This window comes from Phymastichus coffea, unplaced genomic scaffold, assembly GCF_024137745.1.
Source record: "Phymastichus coffea isolate CEN01 unplaced genomic scaffold, Cenicafe_Pcof_1.1 PCOF00023, whole genome shotgun sequence".
Classification (NCBI taxonomy): Eukaryota; Metazoa; Arthropoda; class Insecta; order Hymenoptera; family Eulophidae; genus Phymastichus; species Phymastichus coffea.
The window spans coordinates 2,308,215-2,325,548 of NW_026706834.1; the positions used below are offsets into that span (position 1 = coordinate 2,308,215).

Sequence of the window (17,334 nt, forward strand, 5' to 3'; positions counted from 1 at the left end):
CAGACTTAGGGGGTTGCATAGCTCTGACAACCCAAAATATCAACTGCAGCCCATTAAAGTACAGAACTGTAGTCGTAAATATTACACTGAGGTCTAACTTAGCTATGAAAATGTTGTTAACTCGGATTTTTAAATAGAAGAAAGTGAAATATTTTAAAGACATCTCAATAGTTTATGTAAATTTTTAAGTTATGGAAAAAAAAGTGACCGCAAACATCACCCGTTTTTCGAAATTTCAGAGAAATTATTGAAAAAAAATTCGTAAAAATATTTTGACGGTATTTGTATACTCGTGATAAAACGAAAAAAAAATTTTGTATTTTTTTAAAAGTTGCAAAAACTTTCTTTTTTTTTGAGAGGTGAAAAAACTTAATAAAGTTAAAAATTAAAAAATTCTTTAAATTGCAAAAATTTTTATTATTATTGTAATAGCTATTAAATATGGAAGCTAATTATCTCTCTTTATCCCTCACAGATAATAGAGGGTTGCACAGTCTACTGTTAAACTCTGGCTGGGTTGAGTTTATCCCTCTAAAATTTGAAAAATTGAATATAAAAATCAAATATAAAAAAAATAAAATTTTTGCTTGATTAAAAAAATTAGAAGAAATCTGTAACAGTATTCATTGATCCTATTGAAAAATTAACCCTCTAGATATAGAAAAAATACCCTTAATCTGTGTGTAATGGAAACTCGTAGTGTAAAATCATGGAAATTTGAAAAGTAACATTTTTTTCATAGAATTTTTAAACTGCAATGCCTAAATCATTTCTACAGTTATTTTTATATCTTCCCGTATTATAGGGGTTTAATCATTCCCGTAATGAAATGTATACATTCAATTCATTTAAAAATTAGAAATATAATCAGATTTTGGATAGAATGAAAAATATATATTCATGGCTTGATTTATTATCTTGATGAAAAAGCAACCTTCTAGATAGGACAAAACCATCTCAATATATTATTAAAAAGTTAAAACAAAAAAATTATTCTAATTGAAATTGAAAAATCAACAATCATAGCAATTTAAAAATGTTTACATTTTCTTCACTTACATAATTTATTTTTTTTTATTCCAATTGACTCTTGAAATCGGTGCATTACCTCTTGAATAACTTAATAATTATGGTATACGAGGTCTGTTCAAAAAGTATCGTGAATTTTGTATGTTTTTAAAAATTATTTATTTATTCATGAATATCTATTTTATCTCCTTAAAAGTAATCCCCCTGAGATATAATGCACTTATGCCATTTTTTCCAATCCTCGAAGCACTTAAAAAAATGATTTTTTGTGATCTTGTTCAGCTCGATGTTATCTTTATCTCCTCAATCGTGGCGTAGCTCGTCCTTTCATGGGCCTCTTTAGTTTTGGGAACAGGAAAAAGTCACAGGGGCCCAAATCTGGGGAATACGGTGGCTGCGGCACCATTACTCTGTTGTTTTTGACCGAACATTCGCGCACAAGTAACGATGTGTGAGAAGGGGCGTTATCATGGTGCAAAAGCCAGTTTTTGTTCTTCTACAAATCCGGACGTTTCTGGCGGATTGCTTCGCGCAAATTGTGTATAACTTGCAGGTAATTTTCCTTATTGACCGTACTACCCTGTGACAATGATACACCACACCCCTGTAATCGAAGAAAACTGTGAACAAAACCTTCACGTTCGACCGAACTTGGCGCACTTTTTTCGGTCTTCACTCATGCGGCAGCTTCCATTGGAATGATTGAGCTTTGTTTTCCACATCATAACCATAAACCCATGATTCTTTACCAGTTATGATGCTCTGGAGCACATTTGAGTCGTCACTAACCGAGTCCAACATCTCCTGAACAATGTTAACGCGGTGCTGTTTTTGGTCGAAATTGAGCAGTTTTAGCACGAATTTCGCGGTGACCCGACTCATGCCCAAATCATTGGTTAAAGTCGAATGGCTTGAGCCAATCGATATGTTTAGATCCTCATAAACTTTTCTAACGGTGATTGGACGATTGGCCAATACTATTTTCTTTACTTTATCAATGTTTTCGTCTGTTGTTGACGTGTTCGGGAGTCCGGCACGTTGTTGATCGTTCACATCTGCGGCCCACTAAGAACATTTTATACCACCGATAAACGTTGTTTTGGTCCAAGGTAGCTTCACCATATGACACAGTCAACATTCGGATTGCGTCCGTGCACTTTATTTTGATTTTCACACAAAATTTAATAAAGATTCTTTGATCCATTGTTTAGAATAGGCAAAAATCGAAGACAAGCCAAAACACATCCAAGCAAAACAGTTGTCAAAAATTAACTAAACATTCAAAATGGGCGACCTTATCAGCATAAGTAAGGGATATGAGTACGAACATAACACTACAAATAAATCAGAAATCAAATTTTCGTAGCCCGCGGAAATTCAAAATTCGCGATACTTTTTGAACATACCTTGTACAGTATATTTTATATTCAGAAAACTTATCTAATCTTTTTGGATTTTAAACCAGAAAACACGAAAATTTTAAATAATCCTCAGCATTTGTTCAAGTAATTCATAGATGGTGGATGTTAAATTACAACGTCTTACTTTATTTATGTGTACATTTTACAACATAAGGATTCATAATTTGAAATAGCGTATACAAAGTTTTCATGGATGAATTTGTACTGGATGTCACTATTAATAGGCTTTTTGAATTCCTACGCTTTTTTTTTATTTTTATTTTCGGTATTACTATTTCTGGAGCTGTTTAATTTTTAAATAATGCCTTTTACTCTGTGTTTGAGTTGCGAAACTCAAAAGTAGGTTGAAACAGTATTTGCACATATAAACAACTATTAAGACCAATAAATAATATTAGGCAAAAATATAATACCAATAAAGAATTAGTAGATCCTATTGAAGATGTTCCACGTAATAGTGAGATTTGTCCATCTTATAATAAGATCACTAGCAACTTACTTGTTTCTATAGATCATGATACTCCTGATTTAAAAATTTATAAGGAAGGAAATAATTCTTTTAAATATTGTACTTTTGGTTGCAAGCAAAAGGATACGTCGATATCAGCTTTTAAATCTATCCGTGATCAACTTTAAATGGATTATAACTGCCTCATTTATCATGATTCTTGTAGTGCAGTAAACATTTGGTCGTTGATATAATTATTGGCCTTTGGTTAACCAAATAAAAGATCAAGTTTCAGATAGTAGGCAAAATATTGTGAGTGATTTAATGTACGACTATTATCACGAAAATTCGAAAAACCAGAGACATACTTTTGATATGAATAATTTGGACTGAATAAATAAAGAAAATTTCAAGGCTTGAATTAGTGTTGATAAAAATCAATTTAATAATATTTAAAGATCTAAATTTAAAGGCCAATATTTAAATCTAATATTTAAAGGCCACCAAGATCTCCAGATTTAACATCACCTGATTTTTATTTGAGGGGATATTTAAAAGATACTGTTTATGAACACGAACCAACAACAAGAGAAGACATGATGCAAGGAATTTGAACTACTTGTGAAAACATCCCAAGGGCTGTATTACTCAGAACAGTATAATAATTTCAGCAGCGAATACAATTATGTATTCCGGAAAATGGTGGTATCTTTGGAAACCTACGTTGGATTCTGAAGAAAAGTGAGAGGCAAGTGGACTCACTCTAATCAAGCACCCCAAAGGAAACACAATCCTATTACATCTACGTCGTTGTTACTGGGTGACGCTAATGGTAGGATAAAAATTTGACCTTCAAATGACCTTGAATATCGATAATCGGGTCCGGGACATTGTCATATTCAAATTTTATATTTTTCTATTTTCGGATCATTAATGAAAAAACATTTTCTCTTCCAACAAGCATTGTGACTTTCAAATGACCTTGTAAAATGGCTTCAAAGACAGCATGGCATTTTACACAATTAATTTCCAAAGGTATCTTTCTAATATTTATTCTACCAAAAAATTTGAAAAAAACTAGTTATTAGGAGGTTTTTTCAAGTATTTGACCTTCAATTGACCTTCTCAGGTCATAAATACAAACTTGAAATATCATTTTAGATGTAATTTTTCCCGCTCTACACAATTAAAAAAGCACTCTGACCTCCAGATGTCCTTGAAAATCGAATTAAGGGTTAAAGTTGATGATAGCATTTGGTAGCCAACTCAGTCCCATACAACTTTTGTAGAGGTCATTTTTTGATAACGTTTGTTTTTACTAGGTTATGCGCGTGGTCGGATTAAAATGAAACACCCTGTATGTATACAGAGTGTCCCATTTTAACTTTCACAGCTATGTATCTCGGAAACAAGCCCGGAAAGCTAAAAAATGATTCATATGAAAATTGTTCAGGATCGAAGGGGCCATATGTTGATGAACTTGAATTTGATCTTGAACGCCACCCGTCAGAGTCATTTCAAGGTTAATTTTGTTTTTGAATAGGAACCCCTATTTTTGACCACGAATTCGGATTCTTCGTGAAATGCTAAACTTAGATCGTATAATATGTGTGGGGTCCCGGTGCCGTCCACTCCCCAATTGCCACCCCAAAAGGTTATTTCCAGGTCAATGTTGTTTTTTCAATGAAAACCCCTATTTTTTAACACGTATTTGAGTTCCTTGTCAAAATCTACGTTCAGATAAAGCTACATGTGTGGGGTACGGATGATCTCCTCAATAACCCCCCCCCCCCCCCCAAGGTCATTTCAAAGTCAATGTTGTGTTTTCAATTGAAACCTATATCTTTGACTGGAGATTCTAATTCTGCATGAAATTCTACGTTCAGATGATAATTTGTAAATGAATGATGAATCTTTGATACCTTTATTTTCATACTTTTTAGCATACGAGGAAATTTGGCCGAGGTCACACTGGTACGAGTACACCTTCAGAGATAAATCTTTGTCGCCCTCTAACTCGTGAACAATAAACTTTTGTTAAATCGGACCGAATCTGTATTATTCGTTTTCAAAAGATTTATTGATTCCGAAATTCTTGATAAATTATGATGAAAATTAACGACTATATAAAGGTTTTTTTTTCTTTTGCAATCTTGGAAACAAGATATTGTTATTAAAAAAATTTATTTGGTGACATATTGACTCTTATACAGAATTTCATCGGGAATCTAATGCCGCCGAGCTTGTTATCTCAATGGAATGATTAGAACAAGATATATAATCAAATAATTAAAAAAAGTACTGTTTTTTCATTAAACTCGTAAACAAACAATGTTCCGCCATCTCTCAACATCCGAAACTATTTTTCCCATTATGTACTTTTTCTTCCACGGCAAAATAAAAAAAATCGCGCTGTTTAAAGATTGTTTCTATTTTTTTTCGGACAGAGGACTGGTCTAGCATCTAAACTAACAATAGTGCATTTCCTTTTCATAAATAAGTGCATTCGGCTTCGTGAAAACCTTATGGCGGTTCTACAACACGGATTGAGTCATCGGTAGCTTTCAAGTGTTCTAGAACCGCCATAGCTTATCTACTACTGAGGTAGATATTAATTTTATCACTTTTCAGTCACCTGTTTGCGCCAAAAGTTCCAAGATGTATGCGCTCGGTTTTTTGTGAGAACGCAAAGATACGGATTAATTATAAATTTCAAAGATCGTTGACGCTACGTTATTTTTTTTTTATATGGTAGATAAAGCAGATGATGAAAATGTATTCTATTCATGCGTTCACTCGGATATTCAAAGAAAAATAATTAAAAGAAATAAAATGAAAAAAATTTTCCCGACGTCACATTTTTGAATATCATTGGAATTTTTGAGCTACTATATTTTTCTGTTGAGCAATAAAACTGTTTAGCTCTCATGATTTTTTGTGTGGGGGTGCGTAAAAACGTCTGGAAAGGAGTACATCTCCATTAATTGATCATGTATGAAGTTCGACGCGTGTGTGATGTATGAGATATTTTATATCCGTATAATTACGGTTATATACCTTGTAACATGGTGTTTTGCCGACTCAAATTGATGCTGGGTCGTGGCTTACCTTGATAGCAGACAGCCGGAGATGATTCAGCTCAAAATGTTTACTAACATCCTTTGTTCTCCGTGGGATTTGAATAATATCCAACGTCGGATAGACAGAGGAAGCAGGTTATTGAAATAAGTAAAGTAATTGGTATAAAATTGAGCCGATTTATTAAATAACAATCTATTGTAACGGGGGAGATAAATCTGAAAATGGGAAATTTATTAAAGAACAAACTCCCACGATACAGAGCAAACCGCAGCTCCGTTAAACACGTATGATAATACGTGTATTCGCCTTAACGTCAGATGATTTATCCTATTTGTCTTCTATCGATCGGAGTTGAACTCACCTTAAGTCACGTGTCTTGTTACACTTGATGAGTTTTATGTGTGAGCGACTTTACTCCTAATCTTCTTAATCCCCTAGATGTAATTGGACTAAAATCTAAGCCTGTTTCAAATACTTAAGCTGCCAGGAAAATCAAATGACGAAAACGGCGAATAAATTTAACAGACTTTAATTAATAAAAAAATCACTACAGTCTTTGTTGGGCCGAAAGACTGACGCACGAAAATAGTATTTTACAATTTAATTATGTTCGGTGAGAAAGAGAGAGAGAGAGAGTAGATTTGAATTCTACCGCGAACTAACGCACGGCGCGATTACAAAAAATAACGCTATCACGAATAAACAAAATATCTAATATATTTTGTATCACTTAATATGACGGGAGGTGCACCTACCATGCGGTGCATTTACGGTGATCAGCCGTAATTGTTGTTGTAAAAAATCTCAACTGCCGCTGCCCCTTAATTATCAGCTGCGCTGCCTCGATCTGCCTCAAATTAGCTACAAAGCTGCTGCTTCTCTACTGCTACTGGTTATCTTGAAAATGCCGTTGCACTCACGCACGAGATTGTCCCAAAAAAACTAATTATTCGGCGAAAACAAAGTGCAATACAAATCGGCGGTAAATTCACTTTCACAGCTGAGGCGTAACTGCTTATTCAAATGATCGCGCGCCCCCTCTCTCTCTCAATAGTTCGAACTAACGCGCGAGAAGCAGAATCGCGAACGGTTCGATTAATTAAATCGACTACCGTTGCACTATGTAATTATCTTGCGTAAAACTAATAACAATTGGAATTCGTGGAAAATCGGTGAAAAATTTCTAAGATCTATAAATTTCTAAGATCGGTGAAAAGTGAAAAATTTCTAAGAACAAAAATGTTTTAAAATTAGTCAAGAAATACTCTCAAATTTTTTCAATTTTTTTTACAGCGAATTTGGAAATTTCGATTTTCCGATTTTCCACGAATTCAAAAATTAACTCTCTCGCCTAAAGTCCTATCGCGTCGCGATCAGGAAAATCGACTTTTAGCGAGGGTAGCAAAAAAAAATAATTGTTAGACTTGAAATTTTTTTAAATTTTGTGAAACCAATTTGAAAAAAATGTATACTAGGAATAAAATTGATTAATTTTTTACTCAAAAACTATTGACTCAATAAAAAAATTCATAATAACAAAAGAGTCTTAAAATTTACCATGGAGTACTCTCAATTTTTTTCAGAATTTTCCGAGTTAATTTTCGAATTCCTGGAAAATCGGAAAATCGAAATTTCCAAATTCGCTGTAAAAAAATTTGAGAGTATTTCTTGACTAATTTTAAAACATTTTTGTTCTTAGAAATTTTTCACTAAACTTGATAGTTTTGGAGAAAAAAATTCGTCAAGTTTAAAAAAAAAATTTTTCCTTTCGAACGCCATTTTGTGTTCGCCATTTTAAATTTCGGAAATAATCCAACGGCATTTGAAAGAAAAGACATCTATAACACCGATAACAGTGTTTTCAATGGTGTGTGCAAACTTTTTCCATTTCAAAATATACTTTTTTTAGAAAAAAAAATGCGAAAAATTTGTGAATTTTCCGGAAAACCGGTCTATAACGTTTTCGGCTTACAATTTAGGTAAATTTTGTCAATGGCATTCGAAAGAGGAGATCAAAATCTACAAGATGTGATGCTTGATAAATTTTTCATACGATTTTTTCATTAAAAGATATGAGGATGAATGTTAAGAAAAAATTTGTGTTATTTGGGAGAAAAAGGGTTAATTCTCTTTCGAAATTGCTCATGACTATTCGTAACCATACTTAGGAGAAAAACTGTCCTTAACTGAGCTGGCCTGAAAAAGGATATTTGATGAGCTTGGAGAACAAAGACTAAGAGAGCGAGAGAGAGAGAGAGAGAGTGTGTGTGTGAAATGGTAATTGCGAGGCAGTCTTATCAGTTTTGGGAAAATTTAAGAAACTCAATAATAAGAATTAAAACGCGATTTTGCCGACCGTAAATTCGACGATAACCCTACCTTTTATCGATGAATTTAGGGCAGATTCACACTCCGAATCAAGTTAGGAACAAGAATCGTTCTAGGGTGGTAGAAATCTGAAAGTCTGGTTATCATAACAATCCCTGAACTGTCCGTCAGAACTGCCTTTATAAGTATATGACATACCTATCAAATAATACGTAAAAGTAAGGGACTAATGTAGCGCAGCACATCACGAGCTTATAAGTACTATACCATATAACTTTCATGAATTTGTTGATTATAAAAGAACCAGTAATAAAGTAATAATTAAATTATTACAATATGAAGACTGCATGTACAAAATTATTTTATATTCAGTTATTTTTTTAAAAGAATTATCATATATGATTCATTTTAGATGTTTCAATATTAAAAAATATTTTAGTAAATTTCAATGACTCAAGCTATTGTATACTTGCTATTTAGTTGTACGAATAGATTTAATTTGATTTCTTGTCCTTTTTTTACAGAGATTATCAAGGTAGTATTGAGTTCCGTCCTCTAAGAGAAACAGATGCAGTAGAAGACCACCAAATAACAGTTTGTGTCAGAAAACGTCCATTGAATAAGAAGGAAATCGCTAAAAAAGAAATAGATGTCATTAGTGTACCCAGAAAAGATCAAATAGTTGTTCACGAGCCTAAAGCAAAGGTTGATTTAACAAAGTACTTAGAAAATCAATTATTTAGGTTTGATTATGCTTTTGATGAATCATGTAATAATGAGATAGTTTATAAATTTACGGCAAAGCCATTGATTTCAACAATTTTTGATGGTGGCATGGCAACATGCTTTGCTTATGGACAAACTGGAAGTGGAAAAACTCATACAATGGGTGGAGATTTCAATGGAAAAACGCAAGATTGTAGAAAAGGAATATATGCAATGGTAGCTAAAGACGTATTTAAGTGCCTAAAAATACCCAAATATCGCCCATTGAACTTGATTGTTTCAGCTAGTTTTTTTGAAATATACTCAGGAAAAGTATTTGATCTTTTAGCGGATAAAGAAAAATTACGAGTACTAGAAGATGGAAAACAGCAGGTAAATAGTATTATAATTTAAGAATTATGGTTTCTACTTCTGAAAAATACAAATATCAATAGCAAACTTCAACAGCTTCAAAATAATCAATTACATAATTTTTTAACTACACCCTTGTGTTCCTTTCACCTAAGTTACTTGAAGCTAGCCTGTTCATTTCACATACTATTTCTTAATAATCATTAAATTAACTGTCCTTAAAATTTACAGTGAATAGATTCTACAATGTTATTTCATGCAATATTTTAATTTTTTATTATTCTATTCACATAGATAAAGAGAAGGAAAATACAAGCAGATATGATTAATTTTATAATATAAATTTAAACAATAAACAAAATATTGACTTCAAAATGAATCTTTTAAACAATTATATTACGATGTTGAATTTTCAAATTCAATTATAAATGGGGTTTAATTTTTTAAATATAATATTTTAATATTCAATATTATATAAGAACTAATTACATTTGAATTTCTTCAAGAACAACAAAATTTGATTCTCACAATATTCCAATAATCATCAAAATTTGGTTAGTAAAAATAAGTAATCTGCTATTAAAAAACATGAATAATATGAATGTTGCTATTGCGACCTTCACCAACTTTATCATTGCTCAATTATATTTCCTAGGTACCCGATTTTTTCCTGAACATTTACGGATCGCTTTCATAAATATTCTCTCTCTCTCTCTCTCTCTTTTCTTTCTCTTCCTTCATATACACTAAATAATGTGAGCCATTTCTTTAACGTACTGTTTCGCATAGTCGTGTCTTCATTCAACTTTCAAGGAGCTGAGTTGGTACAAGCGATCAGATATATATTATTAACCCTTCACAACGAAAAACGTCATTTTCTGAGCATGTTTTTGATCGCAAAATCCATTTGTAAAACGGAACAAAAAATTGATCTGAGGTATCGTCCCTTATGTATTTGGGTGTGCTGAATCCAAATCCGGGCTCAACATTGGAAATTGTTGTTTATAAAAAAAAAATGCGGTTTTTTTATAAAAAAATAGTAAAAATTCTTTTTTTCCTGAATTTCTTTTACCCCTAAACGTATCGAAATCAAAATCTTTCTTCAACCATGAGTGCACAAAATAGTTGAACTTTAACAGAAAATTTTTATATTTGAGCTTTTTTTTCAAAATGACGAATAAAATGCCGAAATCTGAAAAAAAAATACTTTTCTCGTTACTATTTGTTTTTTCCAAAACAATAAGGTTTAGAAAAAAGTTTTTTAAAACAAAAATGTTTTGTAATTTGTCTAGAAATACTCTCAAATTTTTTTCAGAGTCGTTGCAGAAAATTTTTGATTTTTTAAAAAACCAGAAATTCGAAGTTTTCAGAAATTTTTCAAAAAAATATGAAAAAATTAGAGTATTCTTTGACTAATTCTAAGACTTTTCTATTCTCATAAGTTTTTTCCTTAAGTCTAGAGTTTTCGAGAAAAGAATATCAAACTTGTGCGAATTCTTTTCAACCGTTTTAACTTTTGAAACTTCCCAGTACAATTTAGAGTCCAGACGTACAGAATTTCCATTCCCCAAGAAGCTCTAAATACAAGAAATGATCCGTATGCCTATAAATTATATACTTTACTCATAACGTAAGCCATCCTTTCTTTGAGAAAATTTTTCCTAAAGACTATTTGGTGACATCAGTGGTTGAAGTCGATAAAATATATCTTGGTTTTCCAATCGAAAAGTTATTCAAATACAGCATCCTGAAATAGCGAGGTTTCCTGAACAATTTGTTTTTATATCTATACTTGCAATGCCACGAAAACGATCGAGGCATGCTGTTTCTCCTGATCCTGAAAGTGATACTGAAGTATATACAACAGACGATGATGAGAACTGTATGATACCAAATGCAGATTATTCTGGTTCCTCAGATTCTGAAAATGCTTCAGATAATGATTTGGATAATTATCGTGTTAAAAAATTGGCAAAAGCTACTTTCAAGAGGGCTTCGAAAAGTTATCAGGCAGATAAAAGTAAGCTTGAACATGATCATAAATTTGAATAGGTAAATAGGGAAAGGATATATTCTGATGAAACATTTATAACGTGTGAAATTGCTGACTCATTATGTCTCTCTCTCCCTAGTAATGATAAGTATATGTAACATATTTCTCCGAACCTATCCTATGTTTTTATTATTTTAAATTTATTATATTTATATTCATTTATTATATATATTTACATATGTAATTACACTTCTGTTCTGATATAAGGTAAGTGAGGTGAGAGAGAGATGCGAGTACGCAGAGATACTTCCCTGCGCGACAGTAAGGCGCGGAGAGACAGAGAGAAACATAGTCGCGCCTTAGCGAGTGACCGCGCGCATTGATTGGCTCATTGACGAAAGCGAGTACTTTAGCGCGCGGCGCGAGCAGTAGCTGTCTAGACACGCGAGTGAGCAGACAGAGTCCTTTGTTCCAACTGCCTTCTTTCCTTGGACCTTGACTGTGGCCTCCTGCCCTTTTTCTTAGCCCTTGGAGTGTGTGTCCCTGTTCAAGGAGGAATTGCGACGTCTCCTGGCTCAATCGTATCCCGCTGTTTTATTCGACCGTCCTACCTTTTCGCATCGACAACCGCTTTTGAATTTCCGACTTTCGCGTTCCTTAGCCAACACTACGAATCTGCGCTGATCCGTCCGTCCTGTCACCGGCGTGACGAGCACCGGACCTGGGAGGACGACTAAGTACAATAAGCTTCAGACTTCGTTTGTTCGATCATTCCCCATTTATTGTTTTTTTTTATATTCACGGGGTAAACCGGGCTAAATCCCCGTTATATAATTTGGCGCCCAACAAAGAAATGTGTGGTTAAAAGTGTAAAATCTGATTTCCGCGTGCCGACAACTCAACAACTCGCGCAAGCCTGCTTTGTTGACATTCCAGAGTCGAGCAAGCGCATACCATAACAAGGCGACTTCGCTCACACGGTGTCAATTTCACTGTTACTTGCCGGTTTGTTGACACTCTAGAGATTGATTGCGTGCGTACCGAAATATTGTACACGAGTGCGGAACAAAAAAATATTTTATATATTCTAAAAATTGAGCGACGTTGGGAATAAGTGAAGACGCTCACGCTAAAACACGGAAAAACAGCTACACTAATATTTATTAGCGGTTGTTTAATTCAAATAAAAATAATTACGCAATTTCGTAGACGTTATATACGTAATATTGCCGATCGGTCATTTTACTATTTGTTGTAATTCTCGACCACGAATTTATAGAAATTTGCTAACTAGATAACGCTTCGCTCCCATATATTAATTCACATAATGTCAAATACAAATTTTCAGAGTAGATGTTGATAGACGTTCGCCAATCAGTTGTGATTCTTACAGTGGAACAAATGAAACAACACCAAGGTAAATAAGACGAAAATATAATGTCCAACTACTGCTCGTCATTGAAAAAGGAAGATCATGATCTTACTAGTCACAAACGTAAATCTCTTCAACGATCGTTTGAAACGAACCGCTAACATTTTCACGTAAAGTAAGCATAACATCACAGACATGTCGGTTATGGCTTTAAGAATCAACATTCTAGAAATTGCCAGCTTCTCAACTTATTTAACTAGATTGAAGCTCATGTTAAAATGCTGTGGATTATAGTCACTCAAGTTGATTTTTCCTTGGTTTGGCTATCGCTCACCACTGCATTTAATTCTAACGTTCGAAAGTTACTGTGCACATAGGTTCTTCTGTCACTGAATTGACGTCGTAGGTGAAAGTATCAGGCCTACCTTTATATTTTCGTGCTAGCGTTATTCTTCATCATCTAGTGGGTGGCATCCTTCAAAGTAATCCCCACTTGATTGAACAACACGGTTCCATCGATGTTTCCACTTTTCAAAACAGTCCTGGAACTCACTTTTAGGGATAGCCTTAAGTACACTCATCGGATTGTTTTTAACCGTTGTTTTGTCATCGAATGGGTGTCCTTTGAGTGGTTTTTTTAGTTTTGGAAACAGCCAAAAGTCACAAGGGGCTATTCGGGACTGTATGGAGATTGTCGAAGTAATGCGATATTGTGTTTGCTCAAAAACTGCTGCACAAGATTGGATGAATGCGCTGGCGCATTATCGTGATGGAGAAGCCAGTCACCACTTTCCCAAAAGTGCAGCCGTTTTTTTCTTACTGTATCATGCAAACGTTTCAAAATTTGAATGTAGTATTTTTTACTGTTTGTCTGACCTGTTGATACATATTCGTGATGTACAACACCTTCACAATCGAAAAAAACAATCAATAATGACTTAACATTGCTCCGATTTTGACGTGCTTTTTTTGGCTTCGGTAGGCCCGGGTTCGATTCCCAGTCCCTGCTGATAGATACAAGCACCACTGAAAAAAGTTTCATGTGCTTTGTTCTCAAACACATTGCAAGCCTCCGTCCTTGATTAGCACTGATGGAGCATAAATAGTGCGACGTTAAATAAAAAAAAAACAAAACAACAACTAAAATATTTATTCCGACGTTGCCGTGGATACAAACGTACAAATTCGATATTATAAATCGCATTCGTAACACTACCCCCTCCTTTGAAAAATTGTCGTCCTCGACAATAAGAACATCTTAAACCAAGCTGGTTAATCCGTCTTCAACCAATGCCAAATCTTCAAGCACAGCCGAACAAACATTCTAGAAGAAAACTGGGACCCGTCTTTTGATTCTTGAATCTTCTCTCTTGCCTCAAGTAGGTTGATCTTCAGTCTTCCAATGATGACTCTAGGCCCCAAGCCAATCACCATTCCAGAAAACAAAGGACCCGTTTCTTGAACGTCAGGAAATTTCGAAAGGAGCATTATGGGGGTCATATAGGAGATTGAACTTGGTTGGGAGTTGACGCTCTGTGGTCCAACCCAAGTTCCTGTTCTAGCATTTGCCCACAGCTTGAGGAAAATCGCAGCACCAAAAATTCAAGCAAAATAGTTCTCCAATTAACGACGGTCAACGTATTTCACAAGTCTATCACTATGTAACGTAACAATATAGACTGTCAAGGTAGATTTCTCCTATAAAGGTTGTAAAGGTGGGACGCTGTAGAAGTTAATAGGGTGCTTGGTAAGCTATATGTTGGCTAGGCGTGAGCTCTCGGAGAGAGGGTAGCGTGTCTAGCTTACTAAGCTATGTTGGCAAGGTGTGAGCCCTCGGAGAGGAGATAGCGTCTCTAGCTTGCTAAGCTATGCTAACTAGATGTGAGCCTTCGGAAAGGCGGTAGCGTCTCTAGCTTGGTTAGCTATATACTGGCTAGGTATGGGCTCTCGGAGAGGGGATAGCGTCTCTAGCTTGCTAGGCACGTATATACTATATATAGCGTGGATGCTGCTCTCTCTTTCTCTCTCTCTCTCTCTCTCCTTTAGCTCAACAGGCTATAGCTGTATAGTAGAGGGAGATTGAGTACATCGTATAGCATGGATGCTGTTCTCTCCCTCTCTCTTTTTCTCTCTACTTAAGTAAGCACTATAGTAGTCTCATTCGATTTCGGGAACTTTTCAACCCCGTAGTTAGTTTTATTCAAATATTTATTAGTAGAACTCATAGAATTTTCATTTCATTATTAATTTATTGTTCAATTATACATTGAATACAGAACAGTTTGTCTATAATCTTTATTTTTATTAGTGATTACCATAGCTATTTCGAAATGTTTATATGAATTTTTGTATGTATTACTATCAACTTCATTGATACCATCGAGTTCAGATTGCTTCAGTCTATCTTTAATCCATGTAAACAATTTTTGTATATTTGTAATGACACATACATAGTTAGATCGATTGCCGTAATGATATATTGTGACGGTAAACGTCAAATTAGCGCTGATTATTTAGCTTAATTGCTGCCTGTGAGGGCAGCACCTGCCGGGGGGACAAAATAGGTAACGAAGGAATTCGGCACGCGAGCAGACGGAACGCGCGCGATAGAATTCGAACCAGTGAAGCATTGACCGTTGTTGTGTCCGCCCGCTTTCGCTATTACAACTGCCGATTCACGTGCCCTTGACGACTACACGCCAGATCAGCGATATCCGAGAGTGCCAATAGCCGTGACAGCTGCCACCGAGGTGCCAGACATCCGCCAGCTCGAGACCAGGACGAGAGAGAGGGTGTGTGAGGTTTCGCCATCGAGGGCGAAACCAGTGTGTGCGCGCCTTCGCGACCCGCGAGCAAAACAATAGAAAAGCTGTTCCGTGCTGTGCGATTTGTCGCTGTGTTCTCTGATCGCCTGCAAATATAAGGTAAGCTGGCCAGCTTAATTTCGCGATCGCGATAGTATGAATAATAATTTAATTCTAACATTTGATGCGTGCATGTAACGGCTCTAATAACAAAGAGCAGCGAGCGTACCGGCAAAGCGTGTTGTCGATGAGCGAGCGTCAACGTAAACAAACGCGCGGGCCGACCTTCTGTAGAGTATAAGGAATAATAAAAGATCTATTTCATTTTACTAACAAGTGTTTTCTTTTGATTCGTTTATATCTCATAGCTTCCACTCACTTTCCTTCGATAAGAGAACTTACTGGTTGACTGGCGACTATCTTTACATGCTCTCCGATTTACGTACCGAGTATAATTAACTGCGCGCGTCCTTTTAGTGTATTCGCGCGCATAAAATAATTAAACGGTTTTACCCCGTTACATGGCGCCCAACGTTAAAGAACCTACGGTGTTTTTGATAGTGCAAAACACCGGTTCTCAATAGTAAACTCGCGCCCAGTCAACCAACGACCCAGGTGGCAATCAAGTGTTGTTGTGCGCACTTGATACCGAAGGCCACGTTAGTAAACAAAGCCTGTTAGCTAGCTTGCGAAGGTCCGCCGCGGCGAAAAATTGTAAATAATAGCTGTGAACGCGTGCGAGTGCGACCGAAAACATTCTCAAGCGTAAACACCAACGAATTTTGAAAGTTGCCGCAAATAATATTATACCCGATGGCCCGGGGAAAACTAATACCGGCAATTTTCAAACAAAATTAATTCAATTAAATAATTTTATTTGATATTGTACTGTGTTAACGTAAATATTTTTTTTAATATTATTAACTGCGGTTGTTGGTGATTACGCGCAACGCTCGTTACAATATTTTAAATACTAACTCACACAGCCGTACTAATAAACAGTTAGTGCGTCTGATAGGCAGGATAATTATATTGCGTATTAACGAGCGAAGAATCTTTCGGCAAATAATTCGTAAAACGCCGCTGATTAAGCCCAGTGTTGGCTAATAAAATTTTTTTTATTTTTCATCCGGCATACGAATCGTAATACAACACTCGCACCCTCGTAACATAACTGTAAATTTTGCAAAGAAAGCAAACGCAAGCGAACAAACAGCAATTATGGACCGCACTCAGACAGAAATAGAAAATTAGGTATGGACGCTCCAGGAGGAGGAAATCGACGAATAAAATAGTAAGAAGGAAATTACTATAACGGCTGACGATGGCAGCCAGTTCAAATTCCCACCGGCATTCGCGGTGATGATTCAAGACCTCATCTTCCGGTCCAGGGAACATGAGACGAAATGGGAGGTACAAGACTCACGAAATTCGAACGCGTCTAACCTAACCCAAATTGTAGAACAAATCGTCAGGACCAACATCAAGGTGCAGGAACAAATCGACAACCTGTCAACCAGGATGAAGGAACTGGAAAATGCCGTACACAGAGATATGCGGCAAGACGAGTCAAACAGTTCCAATGAGGAACCACAACGAGAAAACACGCGTAGGAGCGTCGCATTCCAGGATACATTTACATGCCATTACGACGCCAGGCTACCCCAGAGCACTCCAGCCGGACCCGGACTGAGGCCCACGGCGGCCGCCGGCAGGACCCCCCGCCGGACGCCCCCTTTCGGAGAGGGTGGACAGCATCAACTCGGTGGAGTTAATGCTGA

At 35.6% G+C, this 17,334-nt stretch overlaps 1 protein-coding gene across 3 annotated transcripts in view; it reads left to right on the forward strand.

Moving 5' to 3' along the window:
- Positions 1 to 17,334, forward strand: part of LOC131675475 (kinesin-like protein Klp10A) — a 929,209-nt gene that overhangs the window by 461,283 nt on the left and 450,592 nt on the right. For all 3 annotated transcript variants that reach the window (XM_058954469.1, XM_058954468.1, XM_058954470.1), the window contains exon 6: positions 8,832 to 9,405. In XM_058954469.1, coding sequence (XP_058810452.1) covers positions 8,832 to 9,405 — 574 coding nt within the window. The remainder of the gene's footprint in view (positions 1 to 8,831; positions 9,406 to 17,334) is intronic.